The sequence below is a fragment of the Desmodus rotundus genome, chromosome 10, assembly GCF_022682495.2.
Source record: "Desmodus rotundus isolate HL8 chromosome 10, HLdesRot8A.1, whole genome shotgun sequence".
NCBI classification, from domain to species: Eukaryota; Metazoa; Chordata; class Mammalia; order Chiroptera; family Phyllostomidae; genus Desmodus; species Desmodus rotundus.
Genome location: NC_071396.1, coordinates 113023476 through 113037575, shown reverse-complemented (window position 1 = coordinate 113037575; position 14100 = coordinate 113023476). Strand labels below are relative to the sequence as shown.

Genomic DNA, 14100 nt, shown 5'->3' with positions numbered 1-14100 from the left:
CGCTGCCAGCACGTGTACAGGTACCCAACTCGGCCGCCCGCCAGCCTCACAGCGCAACTCGCGTGCAGTCTGCTTCCGTCTCACGTGCACCGTGCCATCGTCAGACAGAAACAGCCGTGTAAAACCAGAGCACGCTTCGTCTCAATCTGAAGTCATAATCTATAAAGTACTCCTTGCAATTCTGGTTATGAGAACCTTTCCAGAAGAGAGGATTACAAAAGCCCACGGCCCCGAGTCTACAAGGAACACAGGAAAAATATCAAGCATGGTAGGAAATTACCTCCATGTCTCTGAGGGGTGGGTGACAAATCATACACTATCCTGACTGGTATGAGTCTCCCTTAAAACAATGTCACCTCCATGTATAATTATAGCGCATTAAACATTCATAACCTGTCCTGGCTGGTGTGGCTCAGTGGATTGAGTGCAGGCCTGGGAACTCACAGCCAGCACCTCAGTGTGCCTACAGTGGCCAAGTCCGGACTTCAGAGAGAACAGCCGTGTCTTCAACAGGATGAAAGTGATGCCGTCGATAAAAACAGGAATCGTTTGTGTGACACCACACGTCATACACTCAGCCAGTCAGGTCCCCTGATGCTGTTTCAAGGACAGTCCAGGCAGCCGCTCTCAGGCCACCATGCCTGCGTGCATCATTCTGCGTGGGCAACCATCGCTGCGCTCTGCCTGTCACCCTGGGACACTTGAATTGATTTGCTCCGAGTCTTACTTAACACAAAAGAAACACACGTTTTGCCCTTTATATACTATACACTTCATACTATGAAAAAGAGCATCAGCAGATATCAATTGATGTTTCAGCAATTAAACAGAATTCCATTTCCTAGTTACAAAACTACTTAGCACAGTTTTTCTTTCTTCCTTTTTGAAAAACACACACAAAAATAGAGACTTACCATGTAAAAAAACTCAGAATGCAAGCTTTATGTTTAACATGAGCGAAATGAAACCCAGTGGGAAACACACCCACTGGGGGCCCGCGCGCCCACGCAGGGCTGGCCGCTCTGCGGCGGAGGACGTGTCCTGCCAGCCGTGGCCCTGCACTGGCTGTGCGGGAGGGCGTCCCCACTCCGGGCGGGGGCGGTGAGCAGCGCTTCCTTTCTCCCGTGGACGCTGACGCCCGGCTCCAGGCCAGCCTGTCACTCTCCCCAGGGACGTGTGTGGAGGCCCTGGCCCGCAGGACCTGGGGAGGCGGGGGGGGGGGGGGGGGGGGGGGCAGGGGCCTCAACGCAGGCACCTGCCACTGTCCGAAGGGAGCCAGGCTCTAGAGGAGCCTTTCACAAACGCCAGCCTGGTCATCTCTCTTCTATGGCCCTTAAGTGGCTTCTCCCTTCTCCTGACAAGACCTTCAGCTGGGTCCTCCCCACACAGCCCTGCAGGCTCAGTGACACACTCTCCGACACTCAGGCACAGTCGCACGCACTCTGCAGCCTGGGTCTCAGCTTGCTCACGCCCTCTCCCTGACCTCATGGGCTTCCACACACGGCCCAGCAAACACTGCCAGCCTTCAGCAAGGGACACGCCATTACCTCTGGGAGACAGAGAGGAAGAAGCAAATGATGCTCCAAAATATCCCTAGTGGGTAAGGTCATAACTCAGTACAATAATGTACTGTACTAAGGGTGTCTTTTTGTTAAGACTTCTCATGTATGCTAAGTTGTCTAACAAAATCTTGCTTTTTTTCATAGGTATTTTTGCAAAACACAAAAGATCCGTTTTCTTCTGAACTCACCACAGAGTGCTCATCCACAGGGCTGCACCCTCTCCCCCCACACACTGACCCTGCCGTGCTCCTGCAAAAGGCACCAAGTGACCTCCGTCCCTGCCACGGGCTCCTTCTCGCTACCCCTGGTTTCACACCGCCTGGCACGTATCGGACCCCTAGCGAACGGTTTCTCAAGTGACAATGGCTCGCCACGCCTTGTGTGTGACCCAGGGTGGAACGAAGTTGGCCGTACCAACAGAAATCTTTCAAAAGTAATCGCAGCAACTTAAGATGATCTGCAGTCACATCTGAAGACCCCTTCAGCGCTATACAGCACTTACGACGTCAGGACACGCGGCCGAAATCCCGCTACTCCTCCGAGTCCCCCCGCACAGTCGGGAGGAGAGGGGACTGCACATCACGGACACGAGCGGGATGTGCAGCACGACTGTGTAAGGGAACAGACACACGCACATACACCCCTCCAGCTCGTTCACAGCAGTGAAGAAACGATGCGGAGAGTGTATGCAGCATATTACCTCTTCTCCAAAGTCAGAACTGGAACAGCTAACTTACCTCATTTTACTGACTCAAGAGTGTTTTAAGGGAGAAAGATCTTACCAACAGTAAATATGCTTAGAAAATGTACTGAATGTATCCTAAAGAGATACTGGGTATAGAAAAATTTAAAAACTTGAAACATTTCCTAGGTGTTCCCTTTTTAGTTCAAAATTTCTATCAACTTATTCTTGATTACTTTTTCAAAATAAAGGTTTGCTATGTTTAGCTGACACACACGATGAATTCATTTGTATTTAGGCAAATCACTCACCCTGGTAAACGTGCCTTCGAAACCATGGATATCCAGCTGCGGCTTCTGGGCGTGGACGTACGCGCGGATAGAGAAGAGGTCCTGGGGTACAGAACAGCTGTGTGAGTAACGTTATCATGCAGCAAAATGCCTTGAAAACCTTTCAGTTGCCAAGTAATGTGTTTGTGTATTATTTACCGGACGTGATGGTTGACTTACGTTTTGTGTGCCGACAGCATAAATTAGGGTGGACGACAACTAAAAGAAACAACTTTTAAGCTCAACGGGGGTGTGGCAATTTCTCTTGATTCTGACAGACAACTGCTACCTGATGACAGGTGTGTGTCAAAAGCCCTTGGGAGATACTGGTCAGGTACATGTGGCCTGGGGCTGCAGTGGGGGAGGCTGTGTATGAGTAGTTAGAAGTTCTAGGAATATCCAAGTACTCAGTATTCAGTAGGATTTACGTTTTATAAGACAACTTGAAAAATGCCTCATCTGTGCAGATGTCTGTGTTCCAGCAGCTGCTACACTTGCTATGAACTGTCACCTCCCTCGAAGCTGTGCAGAGAATGCAGGTATCCCGGGGGCCCTGGCCTATCTTCAGAAAGCAGAACTCCCTTCCCAGGGACAGTGGGGAAGCAAAACAGATAGGCGCTACAAGTCACACCCCTCCCCGCAACACGTGAGAGCTAAACAGCAAGTCTCCAGAGATGAGGTCTTAAGCACCTTGTTTTAAGAGAATTATAAAAGTATGCCCGCTGGTCCAGAAGGTTTAGTTTTATTAAAATTGCAGAAGTTATAGTAATGTAAGCAATGTATATAAAGTTTTAATTTTTAAATGACACATGATAATTTTTACATCTCCAAAAATTTACAACACAATGTTCCTCCTCTGTTTGGACTTTGACGAATCTACACACGGCATGGGATTCCACCCAGGAAAGTGACGTCACACTTCAATCTCACACTGCTTGGCGCTGTAAGACCATGCCCAGGCATGCCGATGTGGGGCTCACCTGAATTCGGACCAAGGCACGCAGATGATGATGTGATGGGAGGCGGTAACGACCCAAACGTGCTAGTGCATTCTGGGGATTGACTCATGGGGACCAGTACTGCGCAAACCATAGCCACGTGTGGACGCTGTCTACGCTGGAGCTTGTCCTGAGGCAGAGTTTTAAGAGTCTCTTAATTATTGGTATTTTATTTGTTTCTCTCGTTTTAAACACTTCTAAGTGGCTACAGAAAGCTGGACAAGTTCAATACAGAAGTGTAACGTCATCTGCCTGTATCAAAGGGCACAGTTTGACCGGGACGCTGACATCAGTCCGTGTACAGGGAGAGTTGGCCAGTCTGGGCCTGTCCCTGTCTTCCGTCCACACTGTGGGCGTCAGCTGGGCCACCCGAGTCAACCACACCTAAGGCTTCTGCCCTGATGGCCATCTGAAATTGGGCCGCTATCAGCCCCAACATGTGACCCTTCCCGCAGGGGCAAGTGGGAGGCCCATCTTCGGGTGCCTCACTGCTGCCCCCTAGTGGCTGGCACTCCAGATGGGCTGCAGTGCAGCCCGTGCAGGGGACCAGGGCCTGACCTGCACCCCTTGCCCTCCGGGACCCACCTTGCTCAGGTGGCTTGACTACTGAGCAACACTGTTCCAGAGAGGGAGACACCTGGTCAGGGGGTGACTAAAGGGCCGGGGTGTTGGGACAGCTGCCTGACCCCGACGACAGCTGTGACCACAGAGGTCACTGCGGGCAGAGGGAGGAGGCAAGGCTGCCCCGGCCACTCCGAAAGGTCCGCAGGCTCCCCTCCTGCCGCCGGGAGGGCGGCTGCCGGCGTTCAAGGCCCAAAACACGGAGGGGCGGCTGGGTCTTCTCGGGTGAACCGTAGGGTGAATGGGCGCTGATCCGCTTGCTGCTGCCAGGACCCCGCGGGCGTCCCTGAGCCCCACAGGGCAGGGGAGCAGCAGGGCAGGCGTCTCCCACGCTGGGCGAGGCCTCGATAGGCCAGGCCTCTGCTGTGAAGACGCCCGGTGGCCGGGCCCCGGGGTGTGGAGCCCAGAGGCTCCTACCAATGCCGAGCAGAGCGGCTCGGGACTGGTGTCTGCAGCCGGCCGGGAACAGTTCCCATGGGCTGGGTTCCCACGGGCAGGTCCTGTGACAAGGTCTCACTTCTGCTCCACCCTCCGCCGGTCCTCCGAGGTTTCCAGGGCACGCTGGCGGTGCAGGCCGATGCTGTCCCGCTCCCGACGCTCTCCTGCTCCCACGGCGAAGCTCCTGCGTGCGTGCGTGCCCCGCCACACCTGCGCGTGTTTTTCACGGGCAGTGCGTAGCCTCGCCGCAGACTCCCCCGCGAGCGGGGGCCGGGCAGCCGGGCTCACTCAGACGACAGGCAACGTCGGTTTGCACTTCATTTCCTACTTCTACCCCGGTGGCTGAGGATTATTCGGACTTTAAACTCGCTTCGCGTTCCTTCGGGAGCACGCGTGAAATGAAGGATTCTAGAACACACGGTCATCACAGCAAGGTCCTAGAGGGGGCGTCCCGAGCCGAGGGCCATGCAACCCTTCACGAGAAAGGACAGAGTCTCACCCTTGTGAGGAGGGTGGGAGGAGATCAAAGCAGCCCCTCGGATGTCAGGTCGGAAGGAGGGGCAGGACGGAGGTCATAGGACGGAACCTCGGGCTGTCAGACCAGCATGGCCCGGCAGAGGGCGCAGCCTTCCCTTGCTTCCGCCCGTGTCACCGGGGGCTCCCGAGGCGAGGGGATGGGCGTGCGGTGCCAGGTGCCTGCCCTTTGGTGACTGTGCCGTTCCCCTCCCGCTGGCCAGGCTGGCCAGAAGCAAAGGCGGGGGACAGTGGAAAGTCACAGATGAAGGGTGACAGAGCTGCCTCCCAGCTCGGGAGGTTGGAGTGGATCTACACAGGACAGAAACCACTGCGGACCTTAGGGCAGGCTGGGCTGCGCGTGTGACAAGAGGCACTTCCGAAACCATGGGGAGGAAGGGTCATGACCCACCTCCAGAAATCACTCACAGAGTGGATCAAAATGACTCTCCGCCGGAGACAGCACGGAGCTGGGACTGCAGGCCCGAGACCCAGAGCTGCCACCCATGGGCGGAGGGAGCTCGTCAGGTTCCAGGCTCCTGCTCCTCGGAGAGCGTGTGCGCCACACGAGCTCTTCTCACGCCTTCACCTTCGAGGATGCTGCACAGGAAGACGCACAGAGACGGCTTCTCGGGTGTCCAGGGGACAGGGACGCTGCACCAGCTCAGCACTGTGGGTCTCCCATGGCAGCCTAGGCTATGTGCTAACTGATAACAATCTATTTTCAAGTTAATGGAGTCAAGCTAGCTTACACAAGGAGAAATGCACGGTATAACAATTTTAGACCTATGCAATGTGACTAGCATGTGGGACACGCAGCCAGCAGCTCCTAGGGTAAGGCAAATTTGAGAATCCTTCATTATTCGTATTACACTGTCATCGGAATTTTCAAAAAGTAAAACGTTCATATAGCACACTACCTTTGGAGACACGGAATACAGAACAAGCCAGCAGCCACCCCGTCGACATGCACATGGACATTTAGGGGAAGGCACTTCATCTGGCATATGAGACACCAAATGACGGAGTAATAGCACAATAATGAGAATGCCATTCGAAGCTTTTCATGGTAATTTAAAAACCATTCTCAAGTTTTCCATCACGTGGAAAAGCCTCTGCTATTAGGTCAAGGGCAACATTTGTTCGCATTACTTAAAGGTCATTAAAATACATCCTTAATCATAACATGTGGTTCATTACAAATAAAATTGCCTTTCGTTCAATAAAACTCATTAAATGTAAATGGTATTGTTTACTGCTATATGGATCTTCTGAAATAAATCAGCAAGTCATGATTTATTGAAAATTACTGTGACTCGTCGTTGTTAATAAATTTGCCTGATCACAAAAGCCAGAAACATATTTTCCAAAGTGTAGGGTGCCTGAAGCTCGAGTCTTCTAGGTGCCTGGGCAGCAGGGAGACCCCGAGTGGCACGTGGGACCTGCAGCGGGGCTGGGCCACAGGGCTGGTGGGACATGCCCGCTCTGCTGGCAGCAGGAGCTCTGGGGGTGCGGCCCCGGGGAGGCTATTCTTGGCAGGTCCTCAGTTCAGAAGAAAAGTCCTAAGGCGTGTGGGTGTCCTCACTGCTGGTGTTTCAGGGGACACGGCCCTCGCCTGGTGACGGGACCGACAGCAAATGACACCAAGTAGTTCCCAATCCATTGCGTTCCAGACAGAGGAGTCCCCGTGAGTGACAGTTATGGGTGTGCCCACTATTAAATGAGAAACCAAACTGCCTGGCCTGTATCCATAGGAACATCGCAGCTTTCTTGTTCACAAAAAAAATCTGCCAAATTATACAAACCTACACATTTAATCTAACTGATGAATCAGAAATTCAGTTAAATTTCCTATTTTTGGAATATACTGCTTTTTGGTTTTATGGCCATATTGAAACTTAAAAAGTTTATCATTTACCACACAGTTGCTCAATCCAAATGCTCAACCCTATTCCCTACCATAAAGTTAGTATCAACCATAAAAACTTTAAAGTTAGCATTATATGACTTGTTTACTATAATTTTATAGTATTTTGAAATTTATACATTGTGTCACTAATAAAAATGAAAAACATCCATATAAACTTGAATATGATAAAGTGTCAGTTTCTGTCACGTAATACCCCAAAATAGAGATAACAATGTAATGTTAACTACTCTCTTAATTTACATGCAATAAATTGCACATGTTTAAAGTGTACACTTTTGCCCTGGCAGGTGTGGCTCTGTGGGGTGGGCATTATCCTGCAAACCGAAAGGTCACAGGTTTGATTCCCAGTCAGGGCACACACCTAGGTTGAGGGTTCGGTCCCTAGTCGAGGTACGTGCAGGAGGCAACAGATCAATATTTCTCTCCCTTGCTTTCTCCCTCCATTCTCCTCTCTTTAGAATCAATAATAAGAAAAAAATTGAAAACACGCGCGTACATTTTTATGCATGCTAACACATGTGCACACCTGTGACATTACCACCATCAGGCTACCTCTCGGACATTTCCCTCAACCCCTCTGCAGGCCTCCCTGCCGTCCCCGCCTCCATGACCACCGACCTGCTTTCCTAGAATTATAGTTCGTGCTGCCATAAGCCACACGCTTTTGTCTGCCTGGCTTATGTTTGGCTTTTCTTTCAGACACGCTCTTTCTAACGCAGCGCTTTAAATCTGCACTTTGTTTCTACCACTCGTGACAAAACTAAATCTGCTACAAATGATGACTTAGTGCAACGCTTTCCCTGGGGCCTCCCAGTGACTCAAAGGTTCTTGAAAGTGGGGCTCCCTCCCAGCCAGACAGCCAATGAAACCCTTCCAGTAATAGAGGATCTCCCTGCCTTCCGTCCTGGAGTGACTGCTTGAGGTCGCTTTTGCTAGAAAAGGGAAAAGGACGCAGAGGAAGGACACTCTGCAACTGAGCAGAGCTGCACAGACCCAACAAGCAGCTCGGCCTGCATCAGAAAGTCAACCAACTGTGAGACTGTCTCCTGACAAGAACTAATTCATCTTAGCACATAGTGTGACAACTGTAAGCTACTTAAGTTACAAACTTACCGCACATGAGAAAAATTTTTTAAGCACACATGGAACACTAACCCAGGGAGACCATGTGTGAGCCCAGCTCACAAGTCTATACACACAAAAGGACTGAAACAGAGCTAGATACATTCTTTGAACACAACAGAATCAAATAACAAATTATAAAAGACACTGAGAAAATCCCCCAATACTTGGTAAATAAACAATGCATTCCTCAGTCAATGAGGGGTGAAAGAACAAATCATAAGGGAATTCAAAAACACTTTAGACCAAATGATAATGAAAACGCAGTCCATAGGAATCTGTGTGATGCCGGTGAGGTGACACTTACAAGGAGACTTTTGGCTCTAAAAGTTGCCAAACTGTTAGTCTTAGAAAAGACTAAGGTGTAAAATCAAGATTCTAACTTCTTTAAAAAGGTAAGCAAGAAAAGAAAATTAAACCCAAGCTAAGAATGAAGGAAATGAAGAACAGAAATCAGTAATAGTGAAAATGAACAGATAATAATCAATGAAACCATAAGTTCTTTGAAATGATCACTGAAATTGATGATCCTCTGGCTGACCAAGAAAAAAAGAAATGTAAATTACCAATATTAAGAATGAAAGAGGTCTTGAGACCTACACACATTAAAAATAATAGTATGAATTTTATGCCATTAAATTTGGCAACTTATATAAAATGAATAAATTCACTGAAAACCACAAATTTCCAATAAACAGAAAATTTGATTAACTCTATTACCTAATTCAGAAAGTTAATCCACAATTAAATACTTTCCCACAAATAAGCTTTTAGCCCAGATAGTTTCAAGGATGGATTTGTGCAGTATTTAAAAAAGAAATAACACCACTCTTATACCGGGTTCTTCAAAAAAATACAGGAGACAAAAGACTTCTTCCCGCTGCATTTCATGAGGCCGGTGTAGCCCCGGATGTCCAAGTGAAGACTTTACAACAGACGCAGCATCAGCATCAGCCAAATGTCCCTCATGCACACGGGCACAAAACCCCTCACAAAACGAGAGCAAATCAAACACTGCAGTATATGAAAAGGACAATGAAAAGGACAATGAGCACGAGCACATGAGTTCTAACGGAGGGACCGCCGGAAGCACAGGCAGCCCAAACACCCAGAGAACCAAAGTGCTCCCGAATCTTACACATGGGACCCTGCCTGGTCCCTGCCTAGTCCGGGACCCAGGACACTGCAGACGGCCCCGCCACTCACGCAGCACAAGCAGGCTTTCCCACCCAAAGCTGCAGCTGAGGTGGAGAGGCCAGTCCCCTCCCTCAGCCCACACGGACTTGGGCAAAAGGTCTTCTTAGAGGGTCTCAGCCCTTCTTCACTGAGCATTGAATATCAGATCATATGCAGCGAAGCTTCTCTCATTCAGATACACACCACATATACCACAAAATAAACACCCAAAGACTGCAACTGTGGTTTTGTTTTTTTTTTAAAAAAGATGCCTACCCGTCGAGGAGATTCCCAGCATAAGTGACGTGTGTGAGACATCACCGAGAACAGCCACATCCCGAGTCCTGTTCTGTCTAATTCCACCCCTGCTGGTCCCCAGGACAAAAGCCCAGGCAAGTCTGAGCATGCCCTTCTCTCTCTCAGAGCTACAACCACTCTGCTTCCTCCAAACCAAAGGGGAAGCCGCGCCCCCCCCCGCCCCCCCGCCCCCAAAGGACAAACTGCCCCACAGGCGGACTGCAGAGCTAGAGCTGGGGCCAAGGCCCGTGCAGAGCAGGGTCCAAACCAGCCTGGGAGGGAACGAGTCAGTCGGTGCGATGGACCCGTCAAACCCTCATCAATGTGCTGCATTTTAAAGGTTACTTGAAGGAGAGAGTTTAACAAACAAAAAGGGTAAGAAAAGAAAGAAAACCTCAGTGTCAAGCTGATAGGAACATTCAAACCTATACCCAGAAGAGGTTATGTGCTAAGACACCACAGAAATTACTTTGTTATAATTTTCAATGATTCTTCTTTGGTAAAAAATACTGTTTTTAAAAATGATCAGTGCACACAGCGAGTCAGTTGGTATACCAAGGACGCCCCTGAAGCACACGGACAGTCCGTGCGGCGTGCTTACCCCCAGGGCCGGCAGCCTCTGCGTGCAGCTCACAGCCACTCTCAGCTTCCAGTCGGTCTCACCATCGAGTTGGTCTGTTCTTATAAAACAGGAACCTCGGGAGCAGAAAAGAAACAATCCTGAGTCCCAGGTACTTAAGAACAAAAATCACACAGCACAGTTGGACCTCAAAACAATACCTCTACAGAGTCCCGTAAACAAAAAGCTTTAAAAGCCTTTATTTATCTGATTCACAGAGCAAGTGTGCTGAAGAGGGACAGGCCATTAACAGTTTAATACCTATCTCCTATGTGCTGTTCTTGCCTATCAAGGTTTACTATTAATTGTGCTTTACTTCACAAAAACTGTACTGATCATTTCTACCTTTGATTCATGTTTTGATAACAAAACAATAAGCAAACACTCAAAAGTATCCAAGAATGTGAGATGCGACTTTGTTACTAACACGTCTGAGGCGGCATCAGGAGCACAGGGCCGTCATAAAGGCACAGGGAAAGTTGCTGACACCTCAGTCCAAGCCGCTGCCACACTGACACACCCATCCAACCGGGAACAGGAAGGGACGTTCCAGCCCAACAACCCCCGGACCCTCTGACGACGCCGTTCTCGGACCCAGCCCTCAGAGGACGCACGTTTCATGCACACAGCGTGGCACAGCCAGGAGACGTTGGTGTGATGTTAGTTCTCACACTTGAGGGAGCATGTTAGGTAGATTTATAAGAAATCGTCCCGCAGCTTAGTCGATATACCTGTGCACACGTCCTGAGACTAACACAGACCTGTGACCATCCCCACCTGTCCTGGCTTCTCGTGCATCTGACCCATAGGAGGCCCCTGCACACTGTGGGCAAACTCTGCTCTCCTATGTGCAAAACACCACACACTGTTCTTTGCCAACCAATGTTCTTCCAAATAATCACACCACCAGCAATTCGGTGCCACATGTGCAACCCACGAGAGCTCTTCACCAGTTACATCTTTCCCCTCCAACCAGCCTCTGCAACAGGCGTCACCACTGCCCAAGGGACCCAGGAGGCTCACAGGGCCCAGGCCCCCTGCCTGAGGCACAGCAAGACGGACTGTCCGATGGTCTCGTGTACCACTAGAGACATCTCTGTGCGGCCGTCACCTGCATGTGTGAGTGATCGCCCCCCGTCTTCGTGCCTGATGCAGAACACAAAAGCTGCGTAAAAGGGCCAGATGCTGGATCCTGCCTGACACGCACTTTGAAAGGTCAACGCCCAGCCCTGCTCAGGTCTGCTTTCTAACACGAAACAGGAAAACGTGAGCATCCCTACGGTTGCCTCCACTTCAAGCATTCTGGGTCTCTGAAGGGGAAAGCACATCTCTCTAGATTGCTGTGATCTATGAAATGGGGAAACAATATAGTTGCCTTTCTTAAAGAAAAGAACTTGCTGCATATTAAATAATTATGTGCTATTTTAAAAATTTACAAGAAATTGACGTGCCATTTATCTTCAATTACAGGGAGCATCGCTACTGTTGCAGTGACTGATAGGATTTGGAGCCAGGCAGCGACCACAAGTATGGCCAAGTGGACTTGTCTTACAGGAACGTAGCTACTAATTTTTTAACAGCAAGCATGAGTTTCAACCAATGCCAGTTACGGCTCAGCAAAAATGAATTATTAAATCAGTCTGTTTATATCCTATTACAGACTTCTTATGAATACTGGATTTTATTTTGTATAATTGACAAGCGTCAACAGGAAAGGACAGGTCTAATGACAGTCCAGCTGAGATCGACCGGTGTAAGTGTCGCAGGGGAGAACCACAGCAGACGCTGACGATGGGACTGCGGGCACCCTGCAGGCCGCAGTGCGCGAGCCTGCCACACGCGGCACCGCGTCCGCTGTAACACTAGCACACGGCCTGCAACAGCTCACGGATCCAACCGCTCTGAGAGAGACGGGCTACAGTGTGTGCCCGACAAGAGAAAAATAGACATCAACTCTGCATATATAATACCAGATCGTTCGCCATCAAACTTAATTTCTAAATCATTTATATGACTTAACGACTCTGCATGAAATTTTTAAGCTGCTGGCAAGATGAATAGCCTGCAGAGAGAATGGGGATGAGTACAGTGTCACTCCCTGCCCTCACCCCACTAACAAGTGACATCTGAGCTATTGTAATATGTCCCAAACACTGAAACTATAATGTCATCATTTAGGAGGCAAGTGAAAAAGATATTGGCATTTATAAGAGATTGATGAAAATTAGTTCTCAAGCATTAATTTCTCTTAATACCACTAAAAGAACTGTGTGCATTCAGGAGATATTTGATCTGAATTAAGAAACTGATGAAGCAATTGATTAATTGGAATTTAAGCCATCAGTCACCAGATCCATCAACGGCTTCATTTACATTCTAAACAATCAGCTGACGGCCCCAGCACACCCTGTATTAACATGCAGTCAAAGTGACTCCCCCAAGAGACTCCCCGGGCGGCACTGACAGAGGCCGTGGCCACTGCCCGAGCTGAACACGCTGCCCAACTCCAGGCCTCTTATGTCCCTAGGGCTCAAACGTTTCTATCATAACAGACGATGTACTATCAGGTTTTCCTGAACTAAGACAGAAAAGTAGTAATAAAATAACATTAACAGTGCTAGTAGACACACAAAAAATTCTGAGTATGTGTACTTTTGAAAACCAGGCAAATAAAACATTTAAAATAGTTACTTGAAGTCATACAAATAGAATTGCCAAAGCTAAGGATCCTTAACTGAAAGTAATTTTATGGCACAAATTTCATACAGTGGGAAGCTTTTGGTCCACTTTACAAAGAAAATAAAAATAGCATGAAACAGGTATCTGACATTTTAGTATGAGTAACTAGTAACTGTTTTTGTAATCTGATAGAAAAAATAAAACTGAAGAATATAATAGAATCACAGGCTAAAACATACCACAGTAAAGTGCTGAACCTGGATCCATTAATAACCTTCCAAAAATACATAAAGCAATAAAAAATTAGCATATATGTATATTATGTACATGTTTGTGGGTAACAAGGAGACAACTGTTCGATTTTGAAGGAGAGCCGAAACACCAGGCGCCATCCCGCTGCGCGGTGAGGCCCCACCATGTGGGACCCAGCAAAATGAGAGGGGAAGAACTCAGAATGCTGGTGTTAACCTGGACTTGACACAATGGCGCACCCCACTGGCCCGGCGGGCTCCAGTCCACTTCCCTTGCGCTGTCTTAACCACAGCGTAACAGTGCCGCCGTGGGAGACCGGCAGGGGCCGGGGAAGCATGTCCACAACCACTGCCATCGACAGCCTCCAGCCTCAGAGTCCTCCTTTGGAAAGTGGACACTCCGTCTTCCAGCTTTAAAATGCTGGGTTTTCTTCATCTTTCATCCCCTAACACCGTCTGTACCATCTATTCCCTTTAATGACTAAACTACTTCCATACCCAGGAGAACATTCTTAATCTTACGTATACTCTCAGCACAGTCATTAGAAGGGCAATTACTATCAAAATACTGTCCAAACGGACACATTTTTGTTATTCACTGTAATGGCTGTGTTGTGTTCAGAAGTAAAGGTAAATCATAAGTAAGCAGGTAATGTCGGCAGGGATGGCAGCATAAAAAGTCTCTAATAATCCGTTTCAGCATCATTATATGAGAATATTAGCGAAAACTGTACAAAGCAATCTATTCAGAACGCTGGAACGTAATAGAAAATGTGTGGCGATCCAGGCGCATTTATCCAAGAAGCACGCGACAGCAGCGACGGGAGAGCTGCGCCCCAGCCTGCTCCGCACCTGCCCACCCCCGCCCCCAGGGCTCCACCCG

General features: G+C 48.9%; 1 protein-coding gene across 3 annotated transcripts in view; it reads right to left on the bottom strand.

Moving 5' to 3' along the window:
• The window catches only part of ATP9B (ATPase phospholipid transporting 9B (putative)), a 119733-nt gene that overhangs the window by 66467 nt on the left and 39166 nt on the right, over nt 1–14100 (bottom strand). For 2 of the 3 annotated variants that reach the window (XM_053912324.1, XM_024580637.4), the window contains exons 8-9: nt 10270–10364; nt 2556–2636 (exon numbers count right to left, since the gene is read on the bottom strand). In XM_053912324.1, the coding sequence (XP_053768299.1) occupies nt 2556–2636; nt 10270–10364 (176 nt within the window). The remainder of the gene's footprint in view (nt 1–2555; nt 2637–10269; nt 10365–14100) is intronic. The other variant, XM_053912325.1, reaches the window with a different exon arrangement.